General features: G+C 36.1%; 3 protein-coding genes across 3 annotated transcripts; all 3 read left to right on the forward strand.

Moving 5' to 3' along the window:
* The first annotated feature begins 441 nt into the window (after positions 1-441).
* LOC129798678 (L-dopachrome tautomerase yellow-f2-like) lies at positions 442-4,272 on the forward strand. Its single transcript, XM_055841985.1, has 3 exons — positions 442-771; positions 2,725-3,696; positions 3,758-4,272. The coding sequence occupies exons 1-3, from the start codon at positions 442-444 to the stop codon at positions 3,965-3,967; spliced, it is 1,512 nt and encodes a 503-aa protein (XP_055697960.1). The 3' UTR covers positions 3,968-4,272.
* On the forward strand, positions 4,235-7,516 carry LOC129798431 (L-dopachrome tautomerase yellow-f2-like). Its single transcript, XM_055841575.1, has 3 exons — positions 4,235-4,416; positions 6,367-7,301; positions 7,358-7,516. Exons 1-3 carry the CDS (start codon positions 4,305-4,307, stop codon positions 7,511-7,513), a joined length of 1,203 nt encoding a protein of 400 aa, XP_055697550.1. The 5' UTR covers positions 4,235-4,304; the 3' UTR covers positions 7,514-7,516.
* A 3,496-nt stretch (positions 7,517-11,012) lies between these two features.
* LOC129798432 (uncharacterized) lies at positions 11,013-13,575 on the forward strand. The gene is made up of 3 exons (XM_055841576.1): positions 11,013-11,699; positions 11,773-13,101; positions 13,165-13,575. Exons 1-3 carry the CDS (start codon positions 11,394-11,396, stop codon positions 13,480-13,482), a joined length of 1,953 nt encoding a protein of 650 aa, XP_055697551.1. The 5' UTR covers positions 11,013-11,393; the 3' UTR covers positions 13,483-13,575.
* Positions 13,576-16,138: the final 2,563 nt, after the last annotated feature.

The raw sequence follows: 16,138 nt of genomic DNA on the forward strand, positions 1-16,138 counted from the left end.
TCCGATTTGCATATACACATAAAAAAAGATTCTTGATGGGGGTAAGGTGGCAATTTTGGAGTCAAAAAATAAAAGACTAATTGTATATAATGGTCAGTATTGACAATGAAGTTAGTGTAGTAAATTTTTAATATAATTTCAGAAAATTCATATGTGACCCCCACTGAACCCTACTACGTCCGAGAAAATGTAAATGTTCATGGAATTGGATATCATGCACCCACTGGATTATTTATAGTAACAGTCGCACGTCCTAAAACAGGTGTTCCATCCACTGTGAATGCTTTCTGTGCAGAAAAGTACAGGAAGGGTACCAACAACCCAAAAGTGTGGGGTTTTCCAAGCTACAAGATTAATGAACTCTTGCCTGAGTACTTTGACTCCAAGAGGCGTTCAATTCGATCGCCAGATATAAAAAATAAATATGAGTTTGAGGAAGAAATGACTGAAGAGAAAGAAAAAGTAGAAGTGACAAAAGTGGACAAACCTGAATTTGAAGTAAATGAGAAAGATAAGGTTCTGGAAAGTGACAATCCGCAAGAAATCGAAAAAGATGTTACCAAATCAAATTCTGAAGATAAAGAAAATTTTAAAGATGATGGAACACATAATGAGAATAATATGGCTTTGAATGCTGAAACTATGAATATGGATAATTTGGAAGAGAAAGATGTAAATGTTGAGGAGAATATTAATACTGACGATGACGAAAGTCGAAAGAAGTGGAGCTCTGGAAATAAACATAAAGACAAGGATCGCAATAAGAATCCTGTATATCATGGCTCAGGTCATGACCATCACACTCATGCTGAAAAACCTAATTACTCTCACGGAAATTACTATAATCCTGATTACTCTCATAATTCTCATCATGGAAAGGGACAGATAATCCTAACCGGCTTATGTAGGTGAGATTCTTAACGTGAGCTAACTCGGAGTGCATGCAAATTCGATTTAGAGCTGAAATTGTGAGTCGCCATTTAGTTATCTTGAATCAAATTCGTGAAATTATACAAGTTTTGTATTTGAACCAAAATGTCAAGGATTTGGATGAACTGACAGAAAAGTGATATATGGGTGAAATGTAGACCAGAATGTACTCTATAATTTTGCCGTAGAACTTGATCTCATCGATTAATTAGAAGCCGAGATAATCGAGGTTGTTTGTTTCTGAACTCGTTTTTTCGACCAGAGCGCCCCAAGTGTTCATTTGTTGAACTTCAACTATATCAAAGAATTGTTGTATTTTGTGGGACTTTCCATTTAAAACCCTATTTTAAGTGTCTTTGTGGAGTAGAGGCAATCAAATTGGCATCTGAGTGATTTCAAAGCGTTATTATGGGAAAAATCAATTTTTTCACACTTAAACGGCAAAATCGGAGTGATAGCGTAGTCTGAGCGGAAAATGATATATGGAAGAAATGTAGAGACAAATGTGCTCTACAATTATGTCGAAGTAATCATCAAAATCGGTTTAGCGACAGTCGAGATAATTGAGGTTATGTGATATTGAAATTGGTTTTTCGACTGTGGCGCCCCTGGTGTTGGTCCCACGAAGTTCAAATATTCTAGAAAGTTGTAGCATCTGGTGAGATCTTTCGTTTAAGCCCTCACTCATCAAAATCGGTCACATAGAACCGGAGATATGATTTTTTGAATTTTGTGAACTTTGACCCCTCATATCTCCGGATCTGTTTTAACCACAGCGCACATTTGCACCATTTTGGAAACGTCCTAGACTGGACTACAACATACTGAAATTTCATTAACTTGCACAATGCCGTTTTTTAGAAAAGTGACTTTGAATTTCGATGAATTTTGACGCTATCACAGCGCCACCTGTGGTGACTTTTTGAACTTCCATCTGAAAGTGCTCATCGAGACGAAACCAAAAAGGTAAAATTTAGGTCGCTATGTTAGTTAGAACCGGAGATAGAGGCCGGTCAATGTTTGAACTTTGACCCCTTATAGCTCGGGTCAGGGGTTTTAGATCGACTTAAGGTTTTTTTTTGTTTGATAGGTATAATCAACGGCTACAACATACTAAAATTTCAGCCCGATGCACAATGGAATTTTTGAGTTATTTAACTTATAAGATTTAAAAATTTTCTTTTTAATAATAGCGCCCCTAGCGGTGGTTTTATGAACTTGCGATGTTAGAAAGGCAGGTGGCATTTCACAAGAGCTTTCCAAAAAGCCCTCACTTTTTAAATTCTGACAATTAGGACCGGAGTTATGGCCATTTTAAGAATTTTTTTTTGGACCCTTATAGCTCGGGTCAGGGGGGTCGGGGGACCTTAAGTTTGGTATTGATGGAAAGCTCTAAGGCCCAGCTATAACATACTAAAATTTGAGCCCGCTCGATGCCATAGGGGCGGAGCTATTGAGAAAACAAAAAAAGGGGGGTCTTCAAAATGGCGGAAGGAGGGGTGGGGGGTGGGGGGTCTATGCACCAAGTTGCAATTTTCACCCGATATATAACCTTTGCCGAAAACCGCAAGTCGATATCTTTTTTAGTTTAGGAGCTATTAAGCTCCAAAGAGCGGCCGGCCGGCCGGCCGGCCGGCCAGCCGGCCGGCCGGCCGGGAACGTAAATTAGCCACATATATATTCGTGATCAGGAAGTGCTGAAACACGTTTTGGCCAAGTTTGAGCTTGATCGGACGACATGAAATTTTGTTAGGATTATAGTAGGTGAGATTGTTAAGAATCTCACCTAATAAGCCTTCTAATTCCCACTACAACAAACCCCATTATTCGCATGTTATTTCTAAACCTCATAAAAACAAATATGGAACACTTTCCCAAATTCATACAGTACATTCTCACTCTCATGGTCATAAAGAACATTACTATGTACCTTTACCTTATCAGGAAGACAAGGACAAGCCTACATCTACTGTACCTGAGCCAGAATATCCAAATTTTATTTCAGTTTTTCACCCCGTTGTTGATAATGTATGTGACCGCGTTTGGTTTATAGACAGTGGCGTTCTTGGCTATGTGGACGGTCATAAAGAAGTATCTAGACCATCTATCTGGGTAGTTGATTTGCCTACAAGGGGAAAATGTGGCGAGGGTCCTTATCCTGTCAGTCATCGTTACGAAATTCCCAGTAACGTTCTTCCCGGAGGAACATATCATGGACTATCTTACGTGTCCTTAGATTACAAAAAAGGTGGAACCTGTGATGACGTTTTTGTATACTTCCCAGCAATTTTGACCGGTCGAGTAAATGTATACGATTTCAAGAATAATAAGGCATGGTCTTTCCAGGATCACTACTCATTCTTCCCGGTCATTAGCACTAGCACTTTTGTCCAGGAAGACGAAAAATATACCATGAATTACGGAGTGTTCTCAATTACTTTGGGTTGGAGGGATGCTCGTGGCTATCGCACGGCTTATTATATATCTCCGACTTCGACTGTTGAATTTGGAGTATCTACAGAAGTACTCAAACAAAAAGATCTCGCACCATTAAACTACAATTCAGATGACTTTAAACCTATTGGTAATCGAGGTTGTGAAACACAAGCACAAATTCATGTCTTTGATTCAAAGAATGGAGTGATTTTCTATGGTGACAGACACGGCCTATCTTTGAGATGTTGGAATGTGAGAAAACCTCTTACACCGGACAACGTTGATGTTGTATATAACGATGCTAATCTTGTCTATGTTCATAGCATGTTTGTAAGTATCCATGAAACAATTTCAAATAAGAAACATTAGATTAATTTTCTTTTCAAAATAGATTGATGAAAAAGGATATTTATGGGCCCTGAGCAACAAGAATCCTCACTACTTTTCCTACGGATTAGATACCACTAAAGTTAATGTCAGACTCTACCGTGTGCACGTTGACGATGCCATCAGGGGTACAGTTTGTGCTAATGATGATGATGAATATAAAGCAGAAGGAGTCTTTGATTACTCAAAAACTCCGGAGGACTTCATAAAATAAGCTTATAGGAAGTCACAAAAAAGAAACTTTTAGTTGAAAAAAGTTGATATTGTAATCATCATTTACAGAGATCACAAATAAGTATATAACATGATTGTGAACTTCATATAATATTTATAAAAAGAAATTTACCAGATAATCAAATAGAAATAAATTGCATCATAATAAATGAATTAATTCACGTTTCGCATATTTAATTTTACTCAACATTTATTTGAAAATTCACCTGTGTGTTGTTTACAAATCTGTAATATATATTTATTGTACAGCTGCGATGGGCCTATAAAATTAGATCAATTTCTGTAGCATTTAGTAGTTCACTTCCGACGACTCTATAATGAAGTTCTTTTTGAGTGTTATTGCTTTAGCATCTTTTCAATATGTTTTCTGTGACGATGTTGAAAGATTTTACGCATGGAGAAATATAACTTTTGAAGACGTAAAAGAAGGTACGTGTATCGTATTAGGTGAGATTCTTAACAATCTCACCTACTATAATCCTAACAAAATCTCATGTCCTCCGATTGGCCCCAAACTTTGCCAGAACGTGTTTTGACACTTCCTGATCACGAATATATGGATGGCTAAAAACCGTTCCCGTCCGTCCGTCCGTCCGTCCGTCCGTCCGTCCGTCCGTCCGTCCGTCCGTCCGTCCGTCCGTCCGTCCGTCCGTCCGTCCGTCCGTCCGGCCGCTCTTTGGAGCTTAATAGCTCCTAAACTAAAAAAGATATGGACTTGCGGTTTTCGGCAAAGGTTAAATATCGTATGAAAATTGCAACTTGGTGCATTGACCCCCTACCCCCCACCCCTCCTTCCGCCATTTTGAATACCCTCTTATTTTGTTTTCTTAATGGCTCCGCCCCTATGGCATCGATCGGGCTCAAATTTTAGAATGTTATAGCTGGGCCTTAGGGCTTTCCATCAATATCAAACTTAAGGTCCCCCGACCCCCCTGACCCGAGCTATAAGGGTCCAAAAAAAATTTCTTAAAATGGCCATAACTCCGGTTCTAATTGTCAGAATTTAAAAAAATGGGGGCTTTTTGGAAAGCTCTCGTGAAATGCCACTTCCCCTTCTAACATCGCAAGTTCGTAAAACTACCGCTAGGGGCGCTATTATTAAAAAGAAAATTTTTAAATCTTATAAGTTAAATAACTCAAAAATTCCATTGTGCATCGGGCTGAAATTTTAGTATGTTGTAGCCGTTGATTATACCTATCAAACAAAAAAACCTTAAGTCGATCCATAACCCCTGACCCGAGCTATAAGGGGTCAAAGTTCGAATATTGACCGGCCTCTATCTCCGGTTCTAATTAACATAGCGACATAAATTTTACCTTTTTGGTTTCGTCTCGATGAGCACTTTCAGATGGAAGTTCAAAAAGTCCCCATAGGTGGCGCTGCGATAGCGTCAAAATTCATCGAAATTCAAAATCATTTTTCTCAAAAATTCCTTAATGAAATTAATGAAATTTTAGTATGTTGTAGCCCAGTCTAGGACGTTTCCAAAATGGTACAAATGTGCGCTGTGGTTAAAACAGAACCGGAGATATGAGGGGTCAACTTCACGAAATTCAAAAAATCATATCTCCGGTTCTATGTGACCGATTTTGATGAATTAGGGCTTAAACGAAAGATCTCACCAAATGCTACAACTTTCTAGAATATTTGAACTTCGTGGGACCAACACCAGGGGCGCCACAGTCGAAAAACCAATTTCAATATCACATAACCTCAATTATCTCGACTGTCGCTGAACCGATTTTGATGATTACTTCGACATAATTGTAGAGTACATTTGTCTCTACATTTCGTCCATACATCATTTTCCGCTCAGACTACGCCATCACTCCGATTTTGCTGTTTAAGTGTGAAAAAATTGATTTTTCTCATAATAACGCTTTGAAATCACTCAGATGCCAATTTGACTGCCTTTACTTCACCAAGACACTTAAAATACGGTTTTAAATGGAAAGTCCCACAAAAGACAACAATTCTTTGATATAGTTGAAGTTCAACAAATGACTACTTAGGGAACTCTGGATGAAAAAACGAGTTAAGAAACAAAAAACCTCGCTTATCTTGACTTCTGAGTAATCGATGAGATCATGTTCTATGGGAAAATTATAGAGAACATTCTGGTCTACATTTCACCCATATATCACTTTTGTGCCAGTTCATCCAAATCCTTGATATTTTGGTTTAAATACAAAATTTGTATAATTTCACGAATTTTATTCAAGATAACTGAATGGCGTCTCCCAACTTCATGCTCCAAATCGAATTTGCACGCACTCCGAGTTAGCTCACGTTAAGAATCTCACCTACATAAGCCGGTTAGGATTATCTGTCCCTTTTTACCCTAAAAAGGAATCTTTAAGTTTCATTATTCAATTTAGGTACCTATAAGCCAGGAGATGTCATACCAACTGGAGTTACTCATGATGCGAAAACCAAGAAACTTTACTTTGGAGTTCCAAGACGATATTCCAATATTCCATACACACTTGCTGAAATTGACACTCGCAACTATAATCGATCTGAAATACGTTCTCCTCCGTTCAGTAAATTCAATAGTCAAAGTGGTAAAGAATTCACATCGATTTATCAACCAGTGATTGATGATTGTCGTAGACTTTGGGTTCTCGATGTTGGACAAGTGGACTATAAAAAACATGGAAATGAATATCCAACGAAAAACCCCGAAATTATCGCTTTCGATCTTAATCAAGAAGGAAATCCGGAAGTACATCGATATAAATTAGAAGGTGATGTTGCACGATCTCCACTAGGTTTTGGAGGATTTGCCGTTGATGTAATAAACCCAAATGGAAATTGTGCCAAATCCGATGAAACTTATCTTTATATTACGAATTTTATTGATAACGCTCTTATTGTGTATGACATGAAGAATAAGAATGCATGGAAATTTAATGACGATTCGTTCAAGCCAGAACCAGGGAAGTCCGTATTTAATCATAAAGGCGAACAATATTCCTATATCGCAGGAATATTTGGTATAACTCTGGGAGATAGGAACAAGGACGGACACCGACCAGCTTATTATTTAGCAGGATCGAGCACAAAGGTCTACAGTGTCAATACCGCATCTCTAAAGGAAAAGGGTGCATCTCTTAAACCAAGATTACTAGGAGAACGTGGTTTTAAAACAGAAGCCATTGCACTTGCTTACGATCCAAAGACTAAAGTCATCTTCTTCGTTGAATCTGATAGCAGACAAGTGTCTTGCTGGAATATACAAAAGGAATTAATACCTAAAAATGTTGGCGTTATTTATACAAATGCCTATTTTGTGTTTGGAACAGATATAATGGTAATTATTTTATTCATTAAAATTTCATATTTATATTACATAATTCCTACTTTTAGGTTGATGCTGATTCGACTCTGTGGTTTATGTCTAATGCTCATCCACCAACAGAACTACCCAATTTGGACTTCGATAAGCGCCAAATTCGTTTAATGTACGTACCAACACACCGCGCAATTCGTAATCTACCGTGTGAAGTGAGAAAACCTAAATAAAAAGCTCTGCTTTAGATTAGTGCATACAAATCAATATGTACTTTATAAAGTCAAGAAAATAAAAGCATTTTCAAAAAAAGATATGACAAAGTTTACTTGAATTCGTGACTTCTTAAGAATTGGTTTCGTGCTATAATATTTCCATAAGATGAATAAGGTTTTTAAGGATTTAAAGCTTATCAATTGTCCAAAAACTTTTGTTGATATTGAATAGCTACAGAGAATTCAAAGAATTGCTCCCAGAGACAAAAGAGTTGGCTAAACTGGACATACAAAAAGGATTTTTTGGGTTCATGTGTGTTAAGGAAAATACTCGTTCAGAAGAGAAAAAAAAGACTCTGAAGATGATTGGTTTCAAAATTTACTTTGTACTTACCAGTTTTATTTATTTAATCTTTCTGCAAGTTTTCGAAGCAAAAATTCGCCAACAATTCAATTTTGATGATTAGTGCACAACTGCTTTTGGATTTATTAAAGAAGTAATCTGGATCGTTGAAGACCTCGAGGGACATTTATCCATCACTCTCTGTTCGAAAAGTATGAGTCTTCTTGTCATTCAAATGGATTTTGACCTTCTAAACTAAAGTAAAGCCTTACGTGCAAAACATTATGTCCCACAGCGAATATACTAGAATCTTATGCCTTAAACGAGCATGTGAGGCTGTGGGAGATCCAAATGTACTTTGTGGAGGTAATGGGGGGAAAGTATAGGCATTAACGCACTTTTCTTAGGCAATACTCGTGCCAAATTTGTCATGTAAGTGTAAAACTGGAAAGCATTGAGTATTAGGTGAGATTCTTAACAATCTCACCTACTATAATCCTAACAAAATTTCATGTCGTCCGATCGACCTCAAACTTGGCCAAAATGTGTTTCGCCACTTCCTGATTCCGAATATATGGGGGGCTAAGTTAAGTTCCCGGCCGGCCGTCCGGCCGCTCTTTGGAGCTTAATAGCTCCTAAACTAAAAAAGATATCGACTTGCGGTTTTCGGCAAAGGTTATATATCGCATGAAAATTGCAACTTGGTGCATTGACCCCCCACCCCCCACCCCTCCTTCCGCCATTTTGAAGATCCCCTTTTTTTGTTTTCTCAATAGCTCCGCCCCTGTGGCATCGAGCGGGCTCAAATTTTAGTATGTTATAGCTGGGCCTTAGAGCTTTCCATCAATACCAAACTTAAGGTCCCCCGACCCCCCTGACCCGAGCTATAAGGGTCCAAAAAAAAATCTTAAAATGGCCATAACTCCTGTTCTAATTGTCAGAATTTAAAAAATGAGGGCTTTTTGGAAAGCTCTCATGAAATGCCACTTCCCCTTCTAACATCGCAAGTTCATAAAACCACCGCTAGGGGCGCTATTATTAAAAAGAAAATTTTTAAATCTTATAAGTTAAATAACTCAAAAATTCCTTATGCAATCGGGCTGAAATTTTAGTATGTTGTAGCCGTTGATTATACCTATCAAACAAAAAAAACCTTAAGTCGATCCATAACCCCTGACCTGAGCTATAAGGGGTCAAAGTTCGAACATTGACCGGCTTCTATCTCCGGTTCTAATTAACATAGCGACCTAAATTTTACCTTTTTGATATAGTTGAAGTTCAACAAATGACTACTTAGGGAACTCTGGATGAAAAAACGAGTTAAGAAACAAAAAACCTCGCTTATCTTGACTTCTGAGTAATCGATGAGATCATGTTCTATGGGAAAATTATAGAGAACATTCTGGTCTACATTTCACCCATATATCACTTTTGTGCCAGTTCATCCAAATCCTTGATATTTTGGTTTAAATACAAAATTTGTATAATTTCACGAATTTGATTCAAGATAATTGAATGGCGACTCACAATTTCAGCTCTAAATCGAATTTGCATGCACTCCGAGTTAGCTCACGTTAAGAATCTCACCTACATAAGCCGGTTAGGATTATCTGTCCCTTTCATGTTTCATTCAAAGCATCAGGTATTATTCAGAATTATGAAACTGAATATGATATACTGGAATTTTGTCCAAAACGAGTTGTGGAGCTAGCGGGGGCTAGGGTCATTTATGAATAATTCATTACGCCTAGGCACTTATGAAGAAAAAATTGCTAGAATATATTTTAATATTATAAAAGTATTTAATATATATAATTATGGTGTTTTCCAACGGTTGATTCAAGTATTATCAATTCCGGTAAGCGTCAAGGGATGGGGCAACTAAGAAAAAAATTGATTCTTCCCAAAGCTTTCGGCTCAGACTCCAAGCTTTCCTCAGTGGTCAAATCTGTTCTCTTATTGCTTTGTCATACGTCTCCTTGGTTCACAGGGCATAAGATCTGGGGCACTGCACTTTTCTTTTCTAGTTATTTTCTCAATTTTCTTAGTAGGTTTTCTTCTGTATGTCTTTTTTCTTGGTTTCTTTGTGAGCTCACACGTTTGTTGACCACTGAGGAAGGTTTGGAGTCTGAGCCGACAGATTTGGGAAGAATCAATTTTTTCTTAGCTGCCCCATCCCCCGACGCTAACCGGAATTGATAATATTATATATGCTTGTTGGATTTTTTTTAATTATTATGTAATATAACATTTTTATTTAATCTGCCTGTTTCTAAAAATAGAGTATTTCAAATGTCTTCTCTCAAATGGTGCTCAAAGAATCTCATGACACAGGTTCTTAAGGTACCAAGAGGTATTCCTTTCATCACACTAAATTATGAGATTTTTTAATCATATACAATATCAAATAATTTTTAAATCTTTGAAATAGAAACATGTTTGTGGATTGCCTAATATGGGAAAATAGAAATGTGAATGTGAAAGATAAGATTAACCCTCTAACAGGTAACGGTAAGACCATCCCAAGACGGTTTTCACAAAAATCACATTTACTGCGATTATAACATTTTTATTTATTTAAAAATGCTATAGTGTTCTCCGTAATAGTCTTATATACTAACATATTTTGAAAATTTGAACTAATTTTGACTCTTCGTTTAGTTGCTAGTTGCTACCCCCAGTTTTGTGTGGCAGGTCAGAGAAAAAGCAACAAAAGATATCGTCAGTTGGATCAGCAATTGTCGTAACTTCCACATCGCCTCATCAGCAGTTGGTGTATAGTGTGTCTAATTTTATGTTGTTAGAAGAAGAGCTGATGGGGCGTTGAGGAAGTTACGACAATTGCTGATCCAACTGACGATATTTGTGCAAAAAACTCATTTACAATTTCAAGAGAAACACCGATTTAACGTTGTCTGACTAAAATAAATTTATTTTTTACTGAAAGGTTATGTCATTCTACTTTATATATTTTATTTAAAAAAATTAAAAAAAGTGAATTTTAGAAGTAAAGAGAGTTTCAAAAAAAAATTATATTTTCTTACCTAGCGCCTAAACTAAAAGAGGTAATGAAGAATTGATGGTTTTTTCGACTTTATTCGATCATAATTATCCTAGAAAATATTTTCTTACAACTTTTTTTTCGTATTAAAGAAAACACTGTTAGAGTTAGAGGGTTAACATAAGTTTCCATAAACTGTAACAAGTAGCAGGAATACCAAAAAAGAAACATCAAAAAGTTTTAATTTAATCAAATACATAGGCTGAATTCAATATATTTCTGATGAGAGTTAAACATTTCTTTATAAAAGTGTCCATCGTATGCCAAATTAACGACTTACCAAATAAAAGAAACAAGTTTTATCACTGGCTCATGGGACACAGAAAGGTTCATCACCTCAATTTTATTTCTCTTGCAGAAAAAGAAGTAGAAGGAGGCGAATTCAGTCAAAGAACTCATTCTAGTCGCACCATTACAGGTCTTCGCGAACTCAGAGGGTATAAAAGCAAGTAGAACCACCAAGGTTGTCACAGGTCGAATCGTCATCCCACCCAATGAAGATCCATGCTGTGATTTTCCTGTTCTCAATTCTGCTTCGAATTGAGTTTTCTAGTGCATTTGATTACGTTCTCGAGGCGTATAAATGGAAAACTTTGTGGTACGACAATCAGTACAAAAGTGTTAATAGGGACAATTTGCTCCCAACTAGTGTTGTTTATTATCCCGAAAGAGGATATTTGTTCATTGGGATCAAGAGAGATTGCCCAGCAATCCCGGCTACACTCAATGTGATTGACGTAAAGAAACATAGACCGGGATCTAGCCCACCCTTATCGCCCTTTCCTAATTACGAGCTTAATGTAAGTATTTTATTATGCCTTAGTGTTAAGGTATTATAAATAAATACTTTGGTTTGATTTTATCATTTATTAGGATATTTTATCTCAACATGTGTATGGAAAAACAAACACTGATGAAGTATTTGATGAACCAACACAGAATTTTAAATCTGAAGATAATGAATCGGAGAAACGGCGTGATAAACCTGACGCCAATGATGTATCATCTAGTTCCAATTTGATGCCATCTTACACCGTTTTTTCCTCGAATTGGAATAATACTCAATCCTTCAATTACCGAAGTCAAACTCAAGCCGGAATACATAAAAACTCTGGTCAATACCCTCAAACTGGACATTATACCCAGCCAGGGCAGCAACATAAAAATCCTAATAAACCCTATGTTCCTGTTGTGTTACCATCTCAGCCCAGCAACCCTTCCAACCCTAATTGGAATAATCCTGGACATCAGAATCCATGGCTTGAAACAGGACTATCAGATCAGTCGAAATATCCGTTTGATAATATGAATTCTCAAGCTGGTAATTTTAAACCACCCCCTCCTGATTATTTAACAGGATCACATCCAGGTTCGGCTGTGGGTCCAGTTCCAGGTTCTATTCCAGGTGCTTCAAGTGATAACAATTGGGGAACACGGAGACCAAAACCATTGATTTCTGTAACATCTATGACAATCGATAAATGTGAGAGACTTTGGTTGACGGATTCTGGTGTGATGAGGCAGGAAAATAGGAGATCTGTAATATATCGACCTTCTCTTTGGATTTTTGATCTAACATTTGGTGAGAGATTAGGGGATTATAATGTTATTCGACGAGTGGAGCTTCCTAGAGAAATTGTGGAAACAGGCGAAGGAATTGGGGGTGTAACAGTGGATGTTAGAGATGGATCATCATGTGATTTTGCCACTGCATATGTTACAAATTTCCTAGACAATACCATAGCCGTGTATTCTTTCCAAAAGGCGGATGGATGGGTATTCCAACACTTCTCATTCAAACCCGACAGTCAGGAAAGTCAATTCTTTTTCGACGGATTCTCGTACACAGCTCATCACGGGATTAATTCAATGGCCCTCGGATGGAGGGAAGCTCACGGATACAGCACTGTATTCTATCAATCTTTTTCAAGTTCTGGACTTTATGCCACATCTACTAGCGTTTTGCAAACTAAGAGTTTAGCTCCAAAGAATTACAATCGTCATGATTTCAAATTTGTTGGCTATCGAGGCTGTAGTAGTCGATCACCTGCACTAGTTTTTGATCAACGACATGGAGTAATATTCTTCGCTAGTGTGCAGTCGAAATCTTTGAGTTGCTGGAATGTAAAAAAATCTCTGCATCCCGAAAATATTGGCAACATTCCTGTGTCTCATGATAACAACAATCAGAAAAGCTTGAACGTAAGTTCCAATGCATGTTCTAATTTTAAAGCTTTTACATTGAAATTTCTTTTTTATAAATAGATCGATAGTCGAGGTGATTTGTGGGTCATCAGCAACGGACGCCTTCAATGTAGTTTTCCACCTCTGCAAGGTAATAGATCATACTCTAGTTCGATCTATCGAATTAATATTGGGAATGCTATACGAGGTACCGTGTGTGCCCCCAGCGAATTTAAAAAATCATCAAAAGATGATGAAGGAAATCAATATATAGGAGATGATCCAATTGAAGACGCAGAATATTACAAGAATTATCTCACTGATTATCTCACAAATTCGTTTGAATCTGAAAGTGAGATAACCTACAAACATATACAACCTGAAGATGCGACTGAATAATCTTATTTTCATGCTGAGAAATTGGAAATATTTGAATTTAAAGATATTTAGATAAATATCTGAGTATAAATATATTCCCTATTTACCTGTGCATGACTTTTTCTTTGTATATTGCATTTTATGCTAAATTTTCTGAATTACATTTGCAATAAAGGTTTTTTTGTTAATGTTTCTAGAATATTTTGTGAAGCGTAATTATATTTTAATAACAGTGAGAAGTAAATATGAAGTTCATAGAAAAGTTGTGTAATAAGAAACTATGTACGATTTGGTAAGTAAAAGTCGAATTTTATCGATACTTAATTTAGAACTTTTTGAGCATCATAATCTTATAAAATCTTATAATTTAAACTACATTTTGTAAAGAGTGAGTTATTTTTTATTGAACTTGGACAAAAGCTCACTTGAAAATTTTTACATTATTTGATTCTTAATAATTTCTTCGTTTCATAACGTTCATTATTACTTTTCATGGATTTTCATTTAAATAAATTAAATTTCTTTAGCAATAGTTTGTCAGCTACAATAAACATACAGAATGGGTCACCGTCGGTCGTCACCGTTTGCATAGCGACATTAACTCTTTAACGACGAGACAGTTTTCGCGCATCGAAAATCAGCAATAAAAATGAAACCGATAAACATAATTAATGAAACGTCTTACATCTAGCCTTAGAAAATCCAACAGAGTCTGATACGGTGTATTTTTACCTCTATAGATAATAGAGACAAAAATTACCCAAAAGTTTTATATGTATATATATATATATATATATGGGCCTCAAGACGACCGAGAAAATCGCAAATCGCGGGTTCATGGTCTTAGATGTTTTTGAATTTTACATATAATTATGATTTCCGAGCGGGGAAATCAGAATGTTGAGAAATAAAGAAGACTTATTGCTTCTCTCGATGTCCACTTTACTCTATCCAAAATTGTGTTTTTACAACTTATACAACTTTTGAGCCACTGCTCAAGATCTTTGTGATTCAATAGTACAAATAATGAGATCACCATTTCCTTGTGATTCATTAATGGGTTCTCTGAATTTCTCCCTTTTAACTTGTCCAAGTGCAAAAGGCAATAAAAGTGTCAACTTCTTTTAACTCTTTCGTCTCTTTTGGGACTGTAGTACCCAAAGAAGCATATAATGGTTTATAATTATTCAGAACTGATAAAAATCCGAATCTTGTGGATGATTACAAACTATAAGGATGTCCAAATGCAAGATATTTTTTGTAGGACCTCAATTAATTCCTGAGCTTAGATATCTTTGATTAAAAATTGTGAAATTGGCTTGCAGCATATGCTGCGGTCCGGAAAGAGTTAATTTATTCTCAACTCTAATGAGTCTTCAAGATTTTAAATACAAAATGGAATTATTAGGGAGTACAAAAAATAAGAATTCAGTGGTGATCATACAAACATGATTGAACATGATATGACTTGACTTAACTATATGTTAAAGTACACGATAAAATAATATACCCCTATTTTTTTTCGCCCAAAAAAATTCCTGGCCGGAGACACATGGCGTCAAAGATGGCGTCTCGCGCTTCAATCGTCAATTGAGATTTTTGGCAAATATTTCAAAATGCACTATCTCGCGAACGGGTTAAGATTTCTTCTTACTCTTTTTTTTTTATTTGAAAGATAATTTTATACTCTTTAAAACGATATATTAGTTTTCGTATTATCTGCTCAAGTTTTTTTGTAGCCGTCTTTTAATTTTTTTTGAAAAAATTTAAAAATTAATTTTTCTCAAAAAGTTTATTCTCAAAAATTTTCATTTTTTTACTGTTGATCAGTAACATTGAGTACTACATTCCATGAAAAGGCGAGCTTCCACTTTTCCGCTTATTTTTTTTTAAATATTCAAATTTTAACAACATTTTTAAAAAAGGAAAAATACCAGTTAAACTCAAAATTTTGAGTTCAATTTTTCAGGGAATACAGTTACTCCACATCCACAATACTTATAAACAGTTGAAAAATGAAAATTTTTCGATTTCCCGTTTTTGAAAAAATTTTTTTTTTTGATTTTCAAATAAAAATGCCTTTTTATGACAAATTTACAACTTTAAGATACATTTAACACACGTGTTAAAATGTTGAACTTTTTTAACCTAGAATTAAAAATTTCACTTGAAAGTAAGGAAAATTAGAAGAAAAATGCATAAAATTGTCTAAAATCTTTAAAATCGATTTTCTCAGAAACTATGAGAGATCAAGCCCTCCAACTTGACATCACACTTATCGTTTAGGCTTAAGAAGTGCAAAATCCGCGAAAAAATCCGCGAAAAATTTCTCGACCTGCGAAAATCTGCGAAGAATTTCGCGTTCCGCACAAATTCGCGAAAAATTTGGCGACCCGCGAAATATACAGACAGTGTCTACTCAATATATATACATATATAAATAAATTTGTATATTTATATACACTCAGTACCGGGATTAAGCACATTTTCGGGTTCGAAAAAAACGCGCGAAATGGCACTACGAATCGGGAAAAATTGCATATCCGCAGGGGCTTTCTTTTGAATAAATCGGCCGTAGAACGAATTTCGCGCGGAGTAAAAGTAGTTCAAACAAAAAGATTCAACTGTTTAATAGAAATGCATTAACAAACAGTACTTTTTGGTCGGTCAGAGTTCT

The sequence above is a fragment of the Phlebotomus papatasi genome, chromosome 1 (genome assembly GCF_024763615.1).
Source record: "Phlebotomus papatasi isolate M1 chromosome 1, Ppap_2.1, whole genome shotgun sequence".
Classification (NCBI taxonomy): Eukaryota; Metazoa; Arthropoda; class Insecta; order Diptera; family Psychodidae; genus Phlebotomus; species Phlebotomus papatasi.